General features: G+C 33.5%; 1 protein-coding gene across 1 annotated transcript in view; it reads left to right on the top strand.

Annotated features, from left to right (window-relative positions):
- The first annotated feature begins 1,279 nt into the window (after positions 1 to 1,279).
- Positions 1,280 to 18,035, top strand: part of LOC132731884 (fibrillin-3-like) — a 38,550-nt gene continuing 21,794 nt past the window's right edge. The window contains exons 1-8 of the mRNA XM_060718180.1: positions 1,280 to 1,414; positions 7,242 to 7,470; positions 8,730 to 8,822; positions 9,825 to 9,998; positions 13,968 to 14,081; positions 15,819 to 15,944; positions 16,633 to 16,755; positions 17,277 to 17,399. Coding sequence (XP_060574163.1) covers positions 1,349 to 1,414; positions 7,242 to 7,470; positions 8,730 to 8,822; positions 9,825 to 9,998; positions 13,968 to 14,081; positions 15,819 to 15,944; positions 16,633 to 16,755; positions 17,277 to 17,399 — 1,048 coding nt within the window. The 5' untranslated portion in view covers positions 1,280 to 1,348. The remainder of the gene's footprint in view (positions 1,415 to 7,241; positions 7,471 to 8,729; positions 8,823 to 9,824; positions 9,999 to 13,967; positions 14,082 to 15,818; positions 15,945 to 16,632; positions 16,756 to 17,276; positions 17,400 to 18,035) is intronic.

Raw genomic sequence — 18,035 nt, 5'->3', positions numbered from 1 at the left:
TTCCTTCAAATCAGTCGAGCTAAATATTGAAGATGGACAAGTTAATTTAGCAAACATATTAGCCGGTTATGGAATAATCACGAAATAATATTGGAACTGAGTTTTTCTACATGAGTAGTTTTCAGCCAATGAGGTACTGTTTTTGACATATTTGGCTTTAAAATTAGACCTTGGATGATAAATAATCAATATACTGAATCACCGAAATCATACCTTAGACCATTATAACTCTGCCTGATCTGCCAGTAACTCGGTGACATATCTTTAAACTTGGTTCTTGAAACCCTTTAGCGCCTTGTGTTTGCGGACAGTAAGTGATTGATCCTTAATATTGACTTATTTATGACTTTGTCCAGGGCCATCTTTTACACAGCCCTAAAATGGAAGATGGACAAGTTAATTTTACTAATTAATCATACTTATTAGATCATCAAAAACTATGTTTGGAGGGCCATGGCGAGGACCAAAGCTGAGTTTTTGTTTCTGTCTCTTCAGAACAGTTTATGAATATATATCAGTAAACCAATTGGGAATGGTGATATTGTTTAACGCTTATATACTGTTTGGTGATTTTTAGAGACAAAAACATATGCCACAGTATCATCACAAACGCGATATTCATAATGTAATATTGTGCTATCTTAAAAACACATACAGTACCTTTATCCGAACATTAATTTCATTTTGGAAGTTTTGTTATTTAAAAATGCGTATAGAATATAGATTTTCGGGACCCAGGCAATCGTCGGGTTTCAAAAGTTTCCGGATTATGAAGTTCAGGGACTAAGATGTTAAACTGTTTTTTTAAACAAATTCTGTCAAATCCAATGCATTATTTGTATATGCATTTTGATTAGTAGAAATTGGGAATGTCTAGTTTATGTATGCTCGATTGCAATCACCTTGACATGGTTCCAATATGTAAAATTAGCTTTATCGGATATACATGCATTAACTTTGCTTTAAATTTATCCTATATGCTCCTCGAGTCTTCGTTGAAGACAAATGCCTGTACAGTGCCATTACACATTTGAACAGATTTTCAGTTTTTCATACAAGTGATGACAAAGGAAAACAGAAAGATGTCGATCTTTAAAATTTTTGTCCAAAATGAAGAAATAAAATATCACATTACAAAACTGAAACTTTGTTTAATTCTCTGAAGCGTGAACTAGCTAGGCTCTGGTTTCACTTTTGGCAGATAATTTTAATGTAAATTGTAAGCGTGCATGAATTTTCGTCGTAGTTCAGCTTTCATTTGTATACTGTGTGTATGTATGTTTATGTAATCCATTGATGAGAGTTAAAGAAAGAACACTTGCATGAATTTCTTTAACTTTCAAGTGAAATGTCGGCGAGAGTCGTTTATTTTATTACATCTGTTGCGCTAATTATTGGACTTAGTACAAACAAGGTATATTAAAAAATATTTATTAATTATTATTGATAAGTATTTTATAAAGAAAAATTATGAATGCATAGTATTAAAGTCTAAAAGTTTTATTTTAATATTTCTAAAACTCATTTTTATATGGTGAGAATATTGTAATAATGCTGACTTATTTATCTCCACAACAAATGGTTAGCCGTGACATTGTAGTTAAAGTGTCTGCTACCCAATCCAGATACCCTGGATTCGACTTGTTTTACTTGAGTCATTATCATATTTTTCAACGTGGGCAAATTATCAGAAAGCGAATCCGTGTATAATTTATAAAATTTGTAAAAATGTTTCTAAATCACAAATATATTTGAACTAAACTAAAATGATCAATATCATCCAATTGCGTAGAAATGCAGATCTAAGTAGAATATAAGCAATGAGTGTACGTAACATATCATCCTCTCTACTCCGGAATAAATGGTTCGAGTCGTACTGGGACGACAACTATGTCTTGTCTTTTGACGCCTGTACTGGTTAGTTTTAGGAAAAGTACACGTACTCATGACTGGCTCAAATAAGCCTCAGGCTTTCATGAGAATCTAGCTGATTTTTCATTGTGAATTTGTTTGCAACGCTTTCTATACAACGACTTTTTCTAAGATTCGGTTATACTAACCAGTGCAAAGCATGACAAATGGTTGGTTAATAGTTCAAATTTCTCGGTTAAGTCATGCATATATCGAAGATCGGATTGTATAAGGACATAAACATCTGTTTAAAAGTCTTATTTAATTCGTTAAAACCGATCTACAATCAATATAGGTTCTATTCAATACACATGCCAAAAAAGCAACAAAATAACCAAGAGGACGAACACTCCATATGTTTGCAAGTGAGAATAAAAGAAGAAAAAAAGAAGATGTATCTTCTTCTGATATTATAGTATGTCATACGTCTAGACTAGTTTGTTAGTTTGATATTCACCTCCTTACATCATTGGAAGCACAAGTGAATTTGCATCCCCCAAAACCTCCTCCTAAGATACCCAAAAATATACCCCGAAAACAACCCACCCAAGATATCCACACATATAGCGATAAATAATTGTACATGTGATATATTCGCATACCTTTTTAACCTGAGAAAGCTAAAGTAACATTAAATTACATGATATCTTTACCATTGGTGTTGTAACAGTGCGTTTATACAGCGTAGTATATTTAGCGCCGGTTACTTTGTAAATCTATATGCTGTAAAAAAAACAGATCAAGTCGTCTATAATTCTCCAGTGAAACTGACGTTTTTACATATGGTAAAAATAATATCATGTAACAGTGATGTATAAAATAATATATATAATAGTACATCAATGAATACAAAAGCAAGGGAAAGAACATTAACATACCTAATGCACAATACATGCACCTTACTATCTATATACATTAGTATCGTAATGTAAATGTTATTTAAACATAGTATTACAGTTCTTTAACTAAACTATCAACTTTCATTTTAAAGTGAAAAATATGATAACACGATCAACAAGGAAAGGCGGCGTTCAATGAACGCAACCCCCTTACAACTCAGCAACATGAACCAGTGGCAAGGAGCCTAGGCGGACCCCAAACAAAATCAGGACAGAGCACAAGACAGAGCACGGACAGGTTAATTAAGAGAAATGATAAATAATTTGCAACTGATAAGGAATTCAAAGGAAACAAATTAATGATTGAAAAAAGGAAATAATTTGTAACTGATAAGAAATACAAAGGAAACAAATAAACGATTGAATAATAAGCCCACAAAGTCAAAGGGCACAGGGGAAGGGGACAGATGACCATGGGTAGGTGGGGGGGGGGGGGTAAATCAAAGAATAAAAAACTAGGGACAAAGAGGAAGATACTTACCGTAGACATGAAAACAACAAGGGACACAAGCAAAAGTGTCACCAAAACAGTATGAAACTACATAGACATACATCTGAGGAACACAGAGGGGCGCCGCCTTGGAACGGTCAGCAGCACAAGTACTGCTGGCGAGTTTAAACCGGTTAATGGTGAACCAAACCTTACTCTTAGCCCCACCATGTTCCTATAAACGAGACAGAGTAAATAAAATGAATCCCTGCCAATTGAAATTCTAACAGTTGTTATGGTTACAAAAGGTTAAATAAGTAAAACACCAAAATGATTATGTAGAAACAAATAAAAGTAAACCCAATGACCATAAAAAAGGACTCAATGTCCTAAAGGAAGACAGAGCAACAAGAAAATCTCCTACAAGGGCCCGACGAAGCAAGGCAGAAGACGAACATTAAGACAATTCAGTAAAAGTTGATACAGTGGTAACATAAATCACTTAATCATAGTTTAGAGACAAGTAATATACAATATAAAAATCATTCATCAAAAGGGTAGTAAGTAGATTATTATTTAAACACAAGAATAATTGACAATATTAGAATAATAATACTTAGTAAGAAATGAAATAAATTAGGAAAATTAACAAAATTTCTTACATGTAAATTACAGAACAAGTCGTCTATGATTCTCCAATTAAACTCACTTGTCTCTGATTCTTCTAGGTTCTTTTTATAATAATACTTAAATTGATCACTTGTAAAACCCAGACATTTATGTAACGTCTATCTGACATACAAACATATGCTGTATCACTTATATTTTACCGTTATTGATTGTGTATAACTACAAACAGTCCATGAAAAGGCTCAATAAAAAAACTGGAAACAAAGTGATCCCTCGGAAGCATCAATCACAACAAAATTACATAAGAATTGCAGACTCGGTGTGATTGAGTCTGTACATGAGGGATAATGAATAAGTGCAACATCCCTCGAGCCCCCTAGCACCGGCTTGAGCGGTACTCAATTCTCAACACTTAATAGTGCTGGCATCAATGATCCCGAAGGACCAGAAAATATAGCAACACTAAAGTGAAGTACGGGACAACTTTTTACGGTTGCCACACGGCACTTGACACCTGCTGTTGTGAAGTATAAAATTCCGGAAACAAAGTGATCCCTCGGAAGCATTAATCACATCAAAATTACAAGAGAATTGCAGACTCGGTTTGATTAAGTCTGTACATGTAACTTTAAAGTCGGTAAGTCTACAATGGGCACAAATTACAAGAGAATTGCAGACTTGGTTTGATTGAGTCTGTACATGTAACCTTAAAGTCGGTAAGTCTACAATTGGCACGTTTTCCATTAGTATTTCGAATGTTGATAAAAACAAATATACATGTTCTTATAAAATGCACATCTACCCATTGAGATCTATTCACCTACAAAGTTTCATGTTGATATCTCTTATAGTTTTAGAGTTATGTCCCGCACAAAATTTTCTATAAGGGGAGATAATTCAAAAACCGGGCAAAATAGAGTTATGGTTCTTTGACACTGCACTCCCCCTCAATGCCCTCTACCACTGTATGAAGTTTAAACAAATTATCTCCAAGGGTTTTCAAGTCATGCTCCGGACAAGACAACGGATGGACAGACGGACGTTCCAACATTTTGGGTTTAGGGGCTATTTTCTTTGTTATTTTCTTTGTTTTCTTACAGGCTTCTAGCCCATAAACCCTTTGATCACGGAATGAAACTATTGTTCTGTTTTGTTCTCTTAACTGTTATATAGCCCCTAAACCCAAAATGTTTGCTCGGACAAACGGACGGACGGACGTGCAAACATTTTGGGTTTAGGGGCTATTTTTTTGTTATTTTCTTTGTTTTCTTAAGGGCTACTAGCCCATAAACCCTTTGATCACGGAATGAACCTATTGTTCTCTTTTGTTCTCTTTACTGTTATATAGCCCCTAAACCCAAAATGTTTGCTCGGACAGACGGACAGACGGACAAGGCGCCGACTATATGCTCCCACGAAATTTTTCGGGGAGCATAAAAACTGTACTGTTTGGTCTATCCGTCACATAACCGTCTACGGCTAAGCAAATCACGAAAGATTGTAATAATCTATAATGTCGTATATCATGAAATTGTTATTCCATCTCTATTGACAGTTGTGACTGCATCATGTTGCGTTCTTGTTGTTGCAATATTCGCTACAATTGGCGCATATCTTTACATAAAGGCCAGGTTTGTCATTTTATAATTGTTTCTTTAGAAAAACACTGTCATTCATCAAACCATCCTATTATATTTTTTTATATTAAAACGTCATGACGTCAAATCAATGTAAGTCAATGAATGACGTCATTAAAATGGCATATCAATTATGAATAATTATACCGGTAATGACATTTTCTGGCTTTGTGTATCACCTAAAATACTCTTACACTTATTTCATATAAAAATGTTGAAAGCTCCACATATAAAAAATTATTAAACTTGTGACAGGTTTGATTACCAACCAGTTATAAAGTCGAGATAAATAAAATTATATCTGAAATTACAAGTTAGTTAAGATTATTTAAATCGTATTGATGTTACATATTTCAAATCGTCGAAAGACTTAGCTGAGGTAGAAAAGGAAGTAGAGATGACGGATGTTAAACCTTTCACATACGGACCTATGCCTGCTCAAGAATATGGCCCGTCAAAACCTGTGTTTGATAAGAATATTCTGGAACAAGTGATTTGCAATGGGAAGGAATAATATGTTGTAAACATGTTTTGTAGACTGAAATGTAATGGCTGAGACTTGAGAAACAAACAATTTAATTATGATAATGTTAACGTCATTATATCTGATAGATCGTTTAATTGTGTAAATATACATATTTTTGAATTCTGTGCTTTTGTGTGTCTATTGATAATTGATTGTTTTATAAGTAAGGTATCTTATATGTTGTTCGTTGCTTTTCATTTTAACCAGCGTCTATACATTTGATTGTCTGTTTTGTCTTGATAAACCCCCAAAAGACAATAAATAGTTTTAAAATGAAAATGGAAGCTGGACAAGTCAATGCATAAAAATCAGCTGTCCTAAAGAATGTTCACAATCTTATGATCCTACAGTACGTTGTATAAAACATAAATCAGGGTTGTTTAGCTTTGATTTTGCACTACCGAGGTCATTGTATTCATATTTAAAAAAGTTCGTGCTTTCACTTGTGTTATTATTCATTCTGTGTCTGTATATATATATATATGAGCCGCGTCACGACAAAACCAACATAATGGGTTTGCGACCAGCATGGATCCAGACCAGCCTGCGCATGAAGTGAAGTACGGGGCAACTTTTTACAGCTGTCACACCGCACTTATTTGAGGATTGTTGCAGACAATAATAAATTATCGACAGATGTGTAAACATTCAAAAGCGATAAGGAATTTGGAAAACATGGAATTTGCTGTCTAAAGAAAGCTGGGCTGTTTACTTATTTATCGGGCTGGTGACTGTCATTCTTTTTCATATTGCATTAGGCAGTTATTTCTCGTAGGATAATTCAATATGCCTTAATGTCACCAAGAGCACTTTTGCAAGTGGAAGGAAGTGTATTTTTCATACTGTAAAAATGAAACAAAATGTAGACAATATTTGATGATTGGTAATTTGAATGAATTGAAGGAAGTGTTTTTCCTTTTTACTTTTACTTTATTTATCAATTTCAGCTTTGCTTTTATTTAAACAGCCCTTACAATGTCAAAATTGTAAAATTAAAACTGAGGTACCACTTGGGAGAAATCTTTAAAAGTAGTCTCCTCATTGGATTGTGAGAAGTTATATTTAGATATTAATTATCAAAAGTAATTGTCTTCGATAAAACAGTAATCCACACAAATACATAAAATAATAAAGGTTATTCACTTTAAGTGGATATCTTTTTCATCGTTTTTATTTGTTTACTTATTTATCTTTTTTATTGATTTAAGGTAAATGGGATGAAAACGCAATGTGATGTTTGTGAGTTAAAGCAGATTGACAGCTGCACTGAAGACATTCCGTTGGACTGTAAAGGCTGGTGGTCTCGAACACATATTGCTAAGGGAACTATCTGTATTTACAAAGTGTGTGGTTTACCGAAGTATGCAGAATGTGCAGTAGGTGGGCGATGGGTTGGGTCGGATGGGAAAGAAGTGAGAAGAACTTTTGAAATAAAGTGTATGTACAAGTGTCATTAATCGACATTTGTTCTAAACAATTGGACCTGATACAAACAGAACAGAAACAATCACAATATATATAATTATTGATTAGATTTATGCTGATGAGATATTTGATATTTTTGTATGAGGGGTGGTTTTATATCTTTTAAAGTATGAAACTTTCTACATGGTAACTTTCAGTACTATTTAAATCCAACTTTAGTTTCTCATGAATGCGAACATTTTTCATTTTAGTAAGGTTACCTACACGGAAGTTTAGGTCATGGTCTGATCGTTACCCTTCAACAATGGCTTTATCACAATAAAGTCTTTGTATACCAGATAACAACAGACCATATACTTTGTATAATAACCAAAGAGGTTGGAGGATCGTGATATTTAATTTCTTAACGCAAGTTTTCAGTCATATATCCTTATGATTCAGTGTTATAAAACTTCTTAACTATCTAAATTTTACTTGCGAAGAGGTTGTCATTTACTAGCGGACGCTTCATAATGCTCTGTTCCTAGAAATTATTTCGGGTTTTTGAACTTTTTCCTTTTTCGTGGTGGAAACAATCCCGTGAATGTTTGTATCCACGAAACAAAACTGTATGTAACAAATCCGCAAATTTGTAGCTTCAACCACTTAGATTCTCATTATGTCAGTATGAAGTACTCTGATGAAGTATGCATAACTCTAACCTATACCTAACTTATAAATAAAATCATTTATTTAATACATTTTATTAACAGTTTGCATACTTTGAATGAAGGTAATTTTTTTCGCTATAAAGGAATGTGTTATTGTTTGTTGCAAGCACAATAGCAAAAAAAACCTATATAGATAAACATTTTCTTGTTTTTTAACGTGTTTATCTTTTTTTTAACGGTTCAAATATATTTAATTCAAACAAAATTATTGTTTAAATCCTGGTTATATAATTTAAACTTGATAAATAACAATGTTCCTTACACAAATCTAGCAAAACCAATTCAAAATACACGTATGTTACTTGAAACGTATTGCTTTCAAAATAACGTACTTACCAGATATGCCAAAAGTTTAAAGAAAATTAAATTTGAGATAAATGTAAAGTACTCAGACTTTCTTTGTTCACTACACAATTATTTAGTTTTCAATACACTTTCAAAATTTTCAAAAAAAAAAAAATAAAAAAAATAAAAAATAGCAATAATATGTATGAATGATGCTTTAAAGAAGCAGTTTATATATTCATATGCTTTAAATCTGTTTTGTTTTTATTTATCCAGGCAACGACGAGGAGTTCGAGAAAGAAGAAAAGAAAGCTCGTGTAAAGAGGTTTGTTTTTCGTAGACGACATCGACGTAAAAAATACCATCCACGTTAGTTCTTTACTGAAATATTCATAATATGTGAACTGGCTATTTTCAAAGGCACATTATGCCCCGGAAATCCAATCGGTGTTTTTCAACTGAAACAAAAGTAGCGCTGAACATGCAGTTATGTGACATATAGAAACAAGGTTGAATGTGACTTCCTTACGAAATACTAATTTACTATAATCATACCGATTGCAAACAGAGCTAAAGATGCAACGGATAATTCATGTTTACATAGCAAATGAGCATGTTTTACCAAACAGTAAAATATCAAAAATAAACAGTTTTGGACAATTAAAGCATTTCTGAAGCATAATGGGCCTTTAAAGAATAAAGTTATATATTAATATGTTCTGATAACTGTGTTTGTAAGCGCCCATCATATAACTATTGTATTTTTTTCTTTTTAAATATTAGATATAAATTCATATTTCTATCAATTTCATGGATGAATTTCATCTGTTGTTACGTAGGATTCCTTTTGATGATAGGAAATAATGTACTTGGGTTAAATTTTTATGTGATTTTTTTTTACTTCTCAAAACTTTCTGGTAGCACAACCTGCGTACAAATTGATTATTTAAGCATTCGATTATTATGTATATATTTATCTTTTCTTTGTCATCATTTTGAAGAACTTACGATTTCATCTCACTAAATTTGTCGTCTCAAACAGTCACTGTATGTTTTACGACTGGTAATGTCGTTACATTTGGTTCCAGTTGTGAAGAAAAACTTTTTACAACACAAAAAAATATATTTAATAATGCTAACATTGCTTTTACCGAGCTATTGACAATGTTCTATGGCAGTTAACGGTGTGATATTATTGAAGTCACTGAGCCGATTTCATGAGACGTTTATTCCTTACATTTGCTGTTAGTAAATTACTAGCGGGAAATGCACGCTACCCTACAATGACAGGTAATATCACCACTGTTTACAATTTCTAGAAGCAACACAAAAAAATATTCATCCAAACTTTCTTTTTTATTTATTTTTCAGCCAATTGTGGACAGCCGGGCTCCATTGCGCATACAAGTTTGAGTGTAACAAGTACTTCACAAGGGGGCGAGGCTACATACACGTGCAACTCAGGATACGGACAAACAGGCGGCACTTTGAAGCGTGTTTGCCAGTCCAACGCTCAGTGGTCCGGTAGTCCTCCTACATGTTCATGTAAGTGAATTTAAACTTTAGCATTTTCCCTAAAACTAGACATTCATGATGTTAAACAATGTATTAACGCTATACATGAATTGTATACATTTTTGCAACCCTGACACCCTATCTGCAGGACTAAGCAGAAACTTTAATCTTTGTGACCAGCAAATGCCTGAACAAATCTCTTCCTATGCGGACTAGCAAGCAAATGGTGAGATCGACCATAAATGTCCCCATTCTGTGAGATGTAATATTACCTCAAATATTAGCACGATAACAATAGCATAACATCACTTGGCTGTGTGGTGTATGGTGGCTGATTTGTGCCATGTCGTATTTACGCTCATCGGGGCGCACACGAAAATACGACAACGTAAACACTTTCTCGTATTTCCGTAAGCGACGAATTGGTGACAGATATTATTATTCTTTCATAATATCCCATTTGTTCTTTTAATGTGGTTGTGATAATGTATGACTCGGACATTTTTATGATAGGAAATAATGGACTTATATTAAGTTGTTGTGTTGTCTTATTACCTCTCAAAACTTTCTAGTAAAACAAATGCTTACAGAAAGCATAGTTACAGCAATTTATATCTTTATCTTTCTTTGTCATCATTTTTAATAACTTACGATTTCTTTTAACTATTTTGTCGTCTGCAAACGTTGTCTCAGGACTATATGTGTTACGACTAGTTTGTTTCGTTCCAATTGTGAACGAAACGCCTTTTTGAAATATCTTCTTATAAGGCTTTTACTGTGAGCTAATGACTATGTTTATGTTTGAATTTAACATATAAGATATTATAAACTCTTTCAAAGACTCGAGATTTTGTGACGACATAGTTTTTTCAACTTACGACTACATTTAGCTGACTGTTGCTAGGAAACTGTAACGTATTAAAATAAAAATTGTTTGTGTTATATACTGTAAGTGTAAACGTTAATCACTAAATCGTTATTTTTATCAGTTTCTAAAGAGATCAATAAACAAAACATATTTGCCTGTATTGTTAATCTCCCAACCCGTCACAAGCGATACGAGTGCTGCTAGTGTTTAGCGCATTTAGACAAACTTGGTCAGTGTTGTTATATTTTTTTACCGATCCATCATTGATTTCGACACTTTTAAGTGTTGAAAATTGAGTACCACTCAAGCCGGTGTTAGGATGCAAAGAAGGATACTACACTTCTTCAATTTCTCTCATGTACAGACTAAATGAAACCGATTCTACAATTTTCATGTAAATTTGTTATGATTAATGCTTTCGAGGGATCACACTTTTTCCAGATTTTTATTCTTAACAACAGAAGGTGTCCAGTGCTGTGTAACAGCTGTCCAAAGTTGCCCCGTACTTCACTTCAGTGTTGTAATATTTTTCTGGTCCTTCGGGATCATTGATTCGAAAATTGAATACCGCTCAAGCCTGTGCTAGGGGTCGTGGGGATGTTTCACTTTTTTATTATCCCTCAGGTACAGACTAAACCAAACCGTGTCTGAAATGTTGATGTAATTTTGTTGTGATTGATGCCTCCGAAGGATCACACTTTTTCCAGATATTTTGGTATATAAGATTAAAACAAGAGCACCGCTAGGCGGAGCATTATATGCCCGAAGGTGTTTTCTTTTTTAGTTAGGATGACATGGGAATTAAAAAAAGTATAACCTCCTTGAAAAAGCAATCCTCCTTTATAGCTGAAGAACCTTCATATATATACAGTTGCTGTTTTCAAAGCACCACTACCAAGTTTGTATCTTGTAAGTAAAAATGCTACGACGGATGGACGGAAAGATGCCAGGGGTATAACATAATATAAGCAATTTTTAGGGCATATAATTTAAGTACTCAATATAAGTGTTCATCCTATGAGGTTTGTCGGTTGTAGAACTGTTAACAATATTATGGTCAGTTGATATTGACATTTGAACTTGTGACCCCAATATAGATATGGACCTTTATTCAATATAGGCAATCATCCTATGAAGTTTGAACACTGTTAGCCAAATGGAACTTAAGTTATGCTCAAGAAATCACAATTTTCAGTGTAAAGATCATTGTGACCCTGTTCTTTTGACTCAATAGGGGTCATGTATTGGAAATGGCTGTTCATCCTTTGAAATTTTACAGCTGTAGGTTGATTAATACTTAAGTTATTGAGCGGAAACTGTTTTTAACTTTAAAGGTAATGGTGACCTTGACCTTTAACCTTGTGATCCAAAATTCAATATGGGTGTTCTTCCTAATATGGACAATCATCCTATGAAGTTTGAATATTGTGGGCCAAATGGAACTTAAGTTATGCTTCGGAAACTGTTTTCAGTTTCATGGTAATGAAGACATTGACCTTTGACCTTGTGACCCCAAAATCAATAGGGGTGTTTTACCGAATATGGACAATCATCCAATGAAATTTGAATATTATGGGCCAAATGGAACTAAAATTATGCCCCGGAAACTGTTTTTAGTTTTGAAGAAATAGTGACCTTGACCTCTTACCTTGTGACCAAACAAAAATCAATAGGAGTCTTCTACCCAATATGGACAATCATCCTATGAAGTTTGAATATTGTGGGCCAAATGGAACTTAAGTTATGCTCCGGAAACCAAATTGCTAACGGACGGAAGGACGGACGCCAGGGGTATAACATAATATAAAATAAAATAAAAAATATAAAAATCAACAACCACAAGGGCAAAGATACATATTCTGAAACAACACTTTTACCGCCAGAAACGTTGATATAAGCTTATCAGAATAATTCCAACATGAAATGATGCGCTAAACGCAGGCACAAACGAATAAGATGATATTTCAGAAAACGATACACAGATGCTCGAATCATAAATACAATTATTCTGAACATAAATAACATTTATGTTGTCATCTGCTTACCCTGATTCTACTTATCCTAATATAAGTTTATCTGACAGAAGATAAACGAAACTAACTCTTGTTTGAATTGAAAAATGACAGTTATTACAAGATTATGTTATATGTTTATATACAACACAAAGAAGGTCAGAAAATCAAACTTCCCTACAATGAATTACGCGTATGTATACATATTAAGATATGTTTGTCATTGTTGTTTATAAAAAAGTGTCGGTATGACTTTATACTAAACCACTGAAATGAAGCATGCTCGTGGAAAAGATAAGAAAGTAACTACGTAGTAAATATGTATACATGTATTTATTTAAACGGATGTACCTAATATGTTTCTATTTTGTCTTAATGTATATCTGGCTTCCTATATGTGTCTCATATGACAATATCGTATGTGGGTATAAAGTGAACGATATAACATGTGCATATTACAATAAAATACTTTAAAACGCAGGAAAATGAACATGATTACATAAGTAAAGTAATCGTGATCATCCTCATACGTAACTTGTCACAGCTTCCTTTAAAGGCTCATGAAGCTTTAAAAAAATGAAAAAACAATTCTAAAGCTTTTTGTTTATTTTTGGCGTTCTTTGAATGTTTCATAAACATTATTGACCATACAGCTGAATAATTGTAAGCTTCTTTGGCATATTTGCAATAGTACAGTTTAAGTGATTTATTATTATGTATTGAAGGCAAAATACTGCATTGTCTACATTTTGCTACCTTTATCTCTAAATTTTTTAATTCAGTGCTACTTTCTTAAAGTATTAAGCATCTTACCTGTTTTAAACACCTTGTTACGACATCAAAAAAGCATTTTATGGTGGCTGATTTACACCATGTCGCATTCGCCATGAACATGCAAAAACAACTTGTTCACATTCAATCAGATACTTTAATATAAAGCTCAATGACATAATGTGTCGTATTTTTGACTAACTTTGTCTTTTTGCCATTGTCACCCCAATAATGCGAATAAGCGCAAACACAAAAGTACGACAAATGTGTTTGATTCTTCTGCGGTTTAATTGAAAAATAAATAGAAAAAACACTTAACACTGTTATCATGTTGTTATTTTTTTTCAGATATGAATTCATGTAGCAGTAGCCCGTGCAAAAATGGCGGCACGTGCAGTAATATCCCAAATTCTTACACGTGCAGTTGTCTGAGCATTTGGAAAGGCTCAAGATGTGAAATAGGTAATTCATGTTATTTCAGTTATTATCGGGTAATATCTGGTGCTATTTTTCTAGAAGAATAATCAACTGTTTTATGCCTTTAGATCAGTTATGTTATAGAAGATTTATGGAATGAAATTAACTCTTTCAATGCCAAGTATTAGTATGTATATCACATACGTTTGGTTTAATCAAATACAGACTCTCACTCAAGTTTTGTTTCAGTGTAATGCAGTCAGATTTAGTAATTACCGACTGTACAGTTACCAAGAAAGACAGTTCTCCTTCATTCTCTTTTAAGCACTTACATTTTTTCTACAAGGAAAGATGTAAGTATTTCAAACAAAATATTCCCTGCCCAGAGTTGTTTTGACACGAACTTGAGGTCCACATATTTTACTCTTTCCTAGCAAACCCGGAGTTCTTACAAAGAACCTGAGTTTCATAGACGTTATTCTTGGTCGGCATATGTGAAGTTCTTACCCACGAACCTAAGGTACATATACTTAAAGTTCTCTCCTAACTAACCCGGAGATTTGTACCGAGCTTTTTCACACGAACCCATATACTTAACTCTCTCCTGACATACCCAGTGTTCTTACACATGAACATGTGGTACATAGACTTTATGGATCAAGCAAAAATCCATTGAATGTCGACCCTCCTTGTTGAGTTGTGTTCTCACATGTTTGGCCAACAGTATCATTTTTCTCTTTATTCAAAATACATTTTGCTCAAATGTAAAATATGGAAATACTGATAATCACAGTGTGTAAACAAGTCTACTTCCTGTTATCTAAAGAAGGGTACAAGTAAATTATAAAGGCTTCCAAGAAAGGTAAAATGTTCAGGAGAAACATGTGATTGTACCCCCAAAACAGAATACTTATTGAATTGTATAGGCTTGCAAAGTAGGATACAGTGATTTCGTTTATATACTGTGATTATAGATAAACACAGTACAAATACAAATTGTCATAAAATAATCGACATTAGGTAAAATTATTTTTTAGAAAAAGGACCAACTTAAATAATTTCATACCATTCTACATGTATTTCAATTTTAGCTAATAAACTCCTGACTCATGTACTTCATGAGGTTGTCATGGTGTTCAAAAATATTTTTAAACTACGAAATTCTACAAAAAATTGCTCCCCACATACTGAATATTCAAAAGGATGCAAGAAATTATTATAACCATAATATATCGTGCATATCATATCCTATCATTTTGTGCATTCAGTAAAATTCTGGAAACAAAGTGATCCCTCGGAAGCATTAATTACAACAAAATAACATAAGAATTGCAGACTCGGTTTGATTGAGTATGTACATGAGGGATAATGAATAAGTGCAACATCCCTCACGCCCCCTAGCACCGGCTTGAGCGGTACTCAATTCTCAACAATTTATAGTGTTGGCATCAATGATCCCGAAGGACCAGAAAATATAACAACACTGAAGTGAAGTACGGGGCAACTTTTTACGGCAGCCACACGGCACTTGACACCTGCTGTTGTGAAGTACAAAATTCTGGAAGGACCTCTAAGAAGAAGGTCCTCTAAGGAGAGAAAACAATACAATATAGGGCTTCTCAAATAAAAGCTTGTATATTTATAGCTCATGGTGATTTTTACCAATCAGGGCTCGTATATTTATTTCTCATGTTTTTTTACCATTCAGAGCTCGTATATTTATAGCTCATGGTGATTTTTGCCAATCACAACTCGTATATTTATAGCTCATGGTGATTTCAGATACCGATGAATGTGCATCATCGTCTCTGAACAAATGTAACCAGAAATGCAGCAACACATACGGATCTTTCACGTGTTCCTGTAACACCGGTTATCGTCTGCTCACAGACAAGCACACCTGCATAGGTAAGTAATACAGTTCAGAAAAGTATCTTTTTGACTAAGACAATGACCTACATTTAGTAGGCACGCACGGTGTTAATCGGTGTTAAAGGTCAGATTATCGCATTTCAGTTTTGCCAGCGATTGGCTTAAAAGTTGAGATTAAAATGGGACATTTGGTAATGGATGACAGTGTTTAAAGTACGGAAATTATTTTAGAAAACAACACTACTTATTTTGCTATAGAAAAGAAAACATTTTATAAGTCTGTAGGATAATTTGTCACAATGATATTTTAATTTTTAGAAAAAAGATTATCTGTTCTGTGGTTAATAGAAAAATAAATCAGTGAAAAGCGTGATTATCTTTGAAAGCATTTTCAAAAAGTTTGGTTGACTACCCTAATGTCACAAGATCATTCTTTTAATGTCAGACATTTTATTCTCATAGAAAAATCACACTTTCGCATCAAAACTGATTTTAAAGTATGTTAAGGGAACATTTCTTATGATGTTAGTCTATGTGAAAAATATACGATAGTTTGATCTGAAGACAGTTTATGAGCAGAAATTTCCAAATTATGTCTTCATTGTACGAAAGGATACCATAAAGGCTGATCAAATCTAAGAGTTAAGAGGACCCTAAAAGAAATTTATTTCCTCTTGTGTTTATAAGTCATTTTACTGATAACTTCTGATATTATTGTTTATAGATATCGACGAATGTGCAGAGAAAACATCCGGCTGTGACCACGCATGCGCAAACTCGGCTGGATCTTTCAAGTGTTCCTGTAAAGCTGGATTCGAATTATCATCAGATGGAAAGTCATGTCGAGGTTGGATTTTATTTGTAAATGTAACCTCAAAAGAAAACCTCAAATAAAGAAGTTACAATGCTTTACTTGCTATTTGGCGTACAGTTTCCGAATGGAATTGTTAATTTAGTAAATGAAAAACACCGGTTTTACATTTATTAAGGCATACCCTACTGGTTTGATTTTATCACCAGTATAAAGCCAGGACAGCCTGTACACCTTACCAGGTTTTATACTGCTGGCTGAATCTTGTTTTCCCTATAGTATATGATAGCATACAGTTATGCCGACAATTATTTGTTTTAAGAGATTTTTATGTAAACAAATTATTTTTTTTATGAACATTTAAAGAAAAAATAACTGTTATTTCAAACTGTTAAGTGTAGAAACATTTGATACAAGAAGCATTTTTATAAAGTATATTTGGTCGTAATAAACTTTGTTTAACCGTTTCTTGGTTATTTCAAAGTGCTCTAAAGTACTAAAATAGCTTATTGCCAGCAGTGTCTCTCTATATCTTTTTGTTCTAAATTCTTTTGTAGACATTGACGAATGTGCAAGAGCAACTTCCGGTTGTGAACACACTTGTACTAATACAGTTGGTTCCTTTACGTGCTCATGTAAGACCGGTTACCAACTCGCAATAAACGGAAGGTCGTGTTCGGGTAAGTAGAGTGCCCGTCGACTGTTTAAATGGCGAAAGGAACAAAATACTTTATTGCGGATTAACTGAGATCATATTTAAGTTGTAGTCTGTCACTAAATGATACACACTGAAATTGAAGAAAAATAGCATTTTTACTTAAGTATCGTCCAGCCCGAAATAATAAATATTTTTAGATGTCATTTAGAATAAGAACAAGCAAAAATCTGATTTGCAAGATCTTTATATAGATTATTCTTTTAGTGTAATAATATATATTTATATACCTCCAAAATCGTAGTAGGAGAACCGTCGTGATTGAGTAGCTTTAGGAATCAAAATAGACCAATTAGTGCGAGCAAATTGCTTTGTGTGAAAAATACGTTAGATCAGCTTAAAACTATCATCAGTAAAATATATCTCTTTATAAAGAGTCTTTATATAGAACGAGCTTTTAGTTCAAAATGTATATACATTTATCTCCAAGACCGCTGTAGGAGAAACAAGGTTAATGATAATACGTAGTTTACGTCAAATGATCTACCATTGCTTTCTCTGTGTGCTGATCGTAATCTCGAGCCCGCGGGAATGCATTATAATCCCCGGGAGAGGATTGGGTAGTTTAGCGAGGAGGAAGGTAGTCTAGTACTGGTGTAAC

The sequence above is a fragment of the Ruditapes philippinarum genome, unplaced genomic scaffold (assembly GCF_026571515.1).
Source record: "Ruditapes philippinarum isolate M1 unplaced genomic scaffold, ASM2657151v2 ctg8058_1_1_1_1, whole genome shotgun sequence".
In the NCBI taxonomy this organism is placed as follows: Eukaryota; Metazoa; Mollusca; class Bivalvia; order Venerida; family Veneridae; genus Ruditapes; species Ruditapes philippinarum.
Note: the sequence above shows the minus strand (reverse complement) of the source record. Positions and strands in the feature narration are given on the sequence as shown.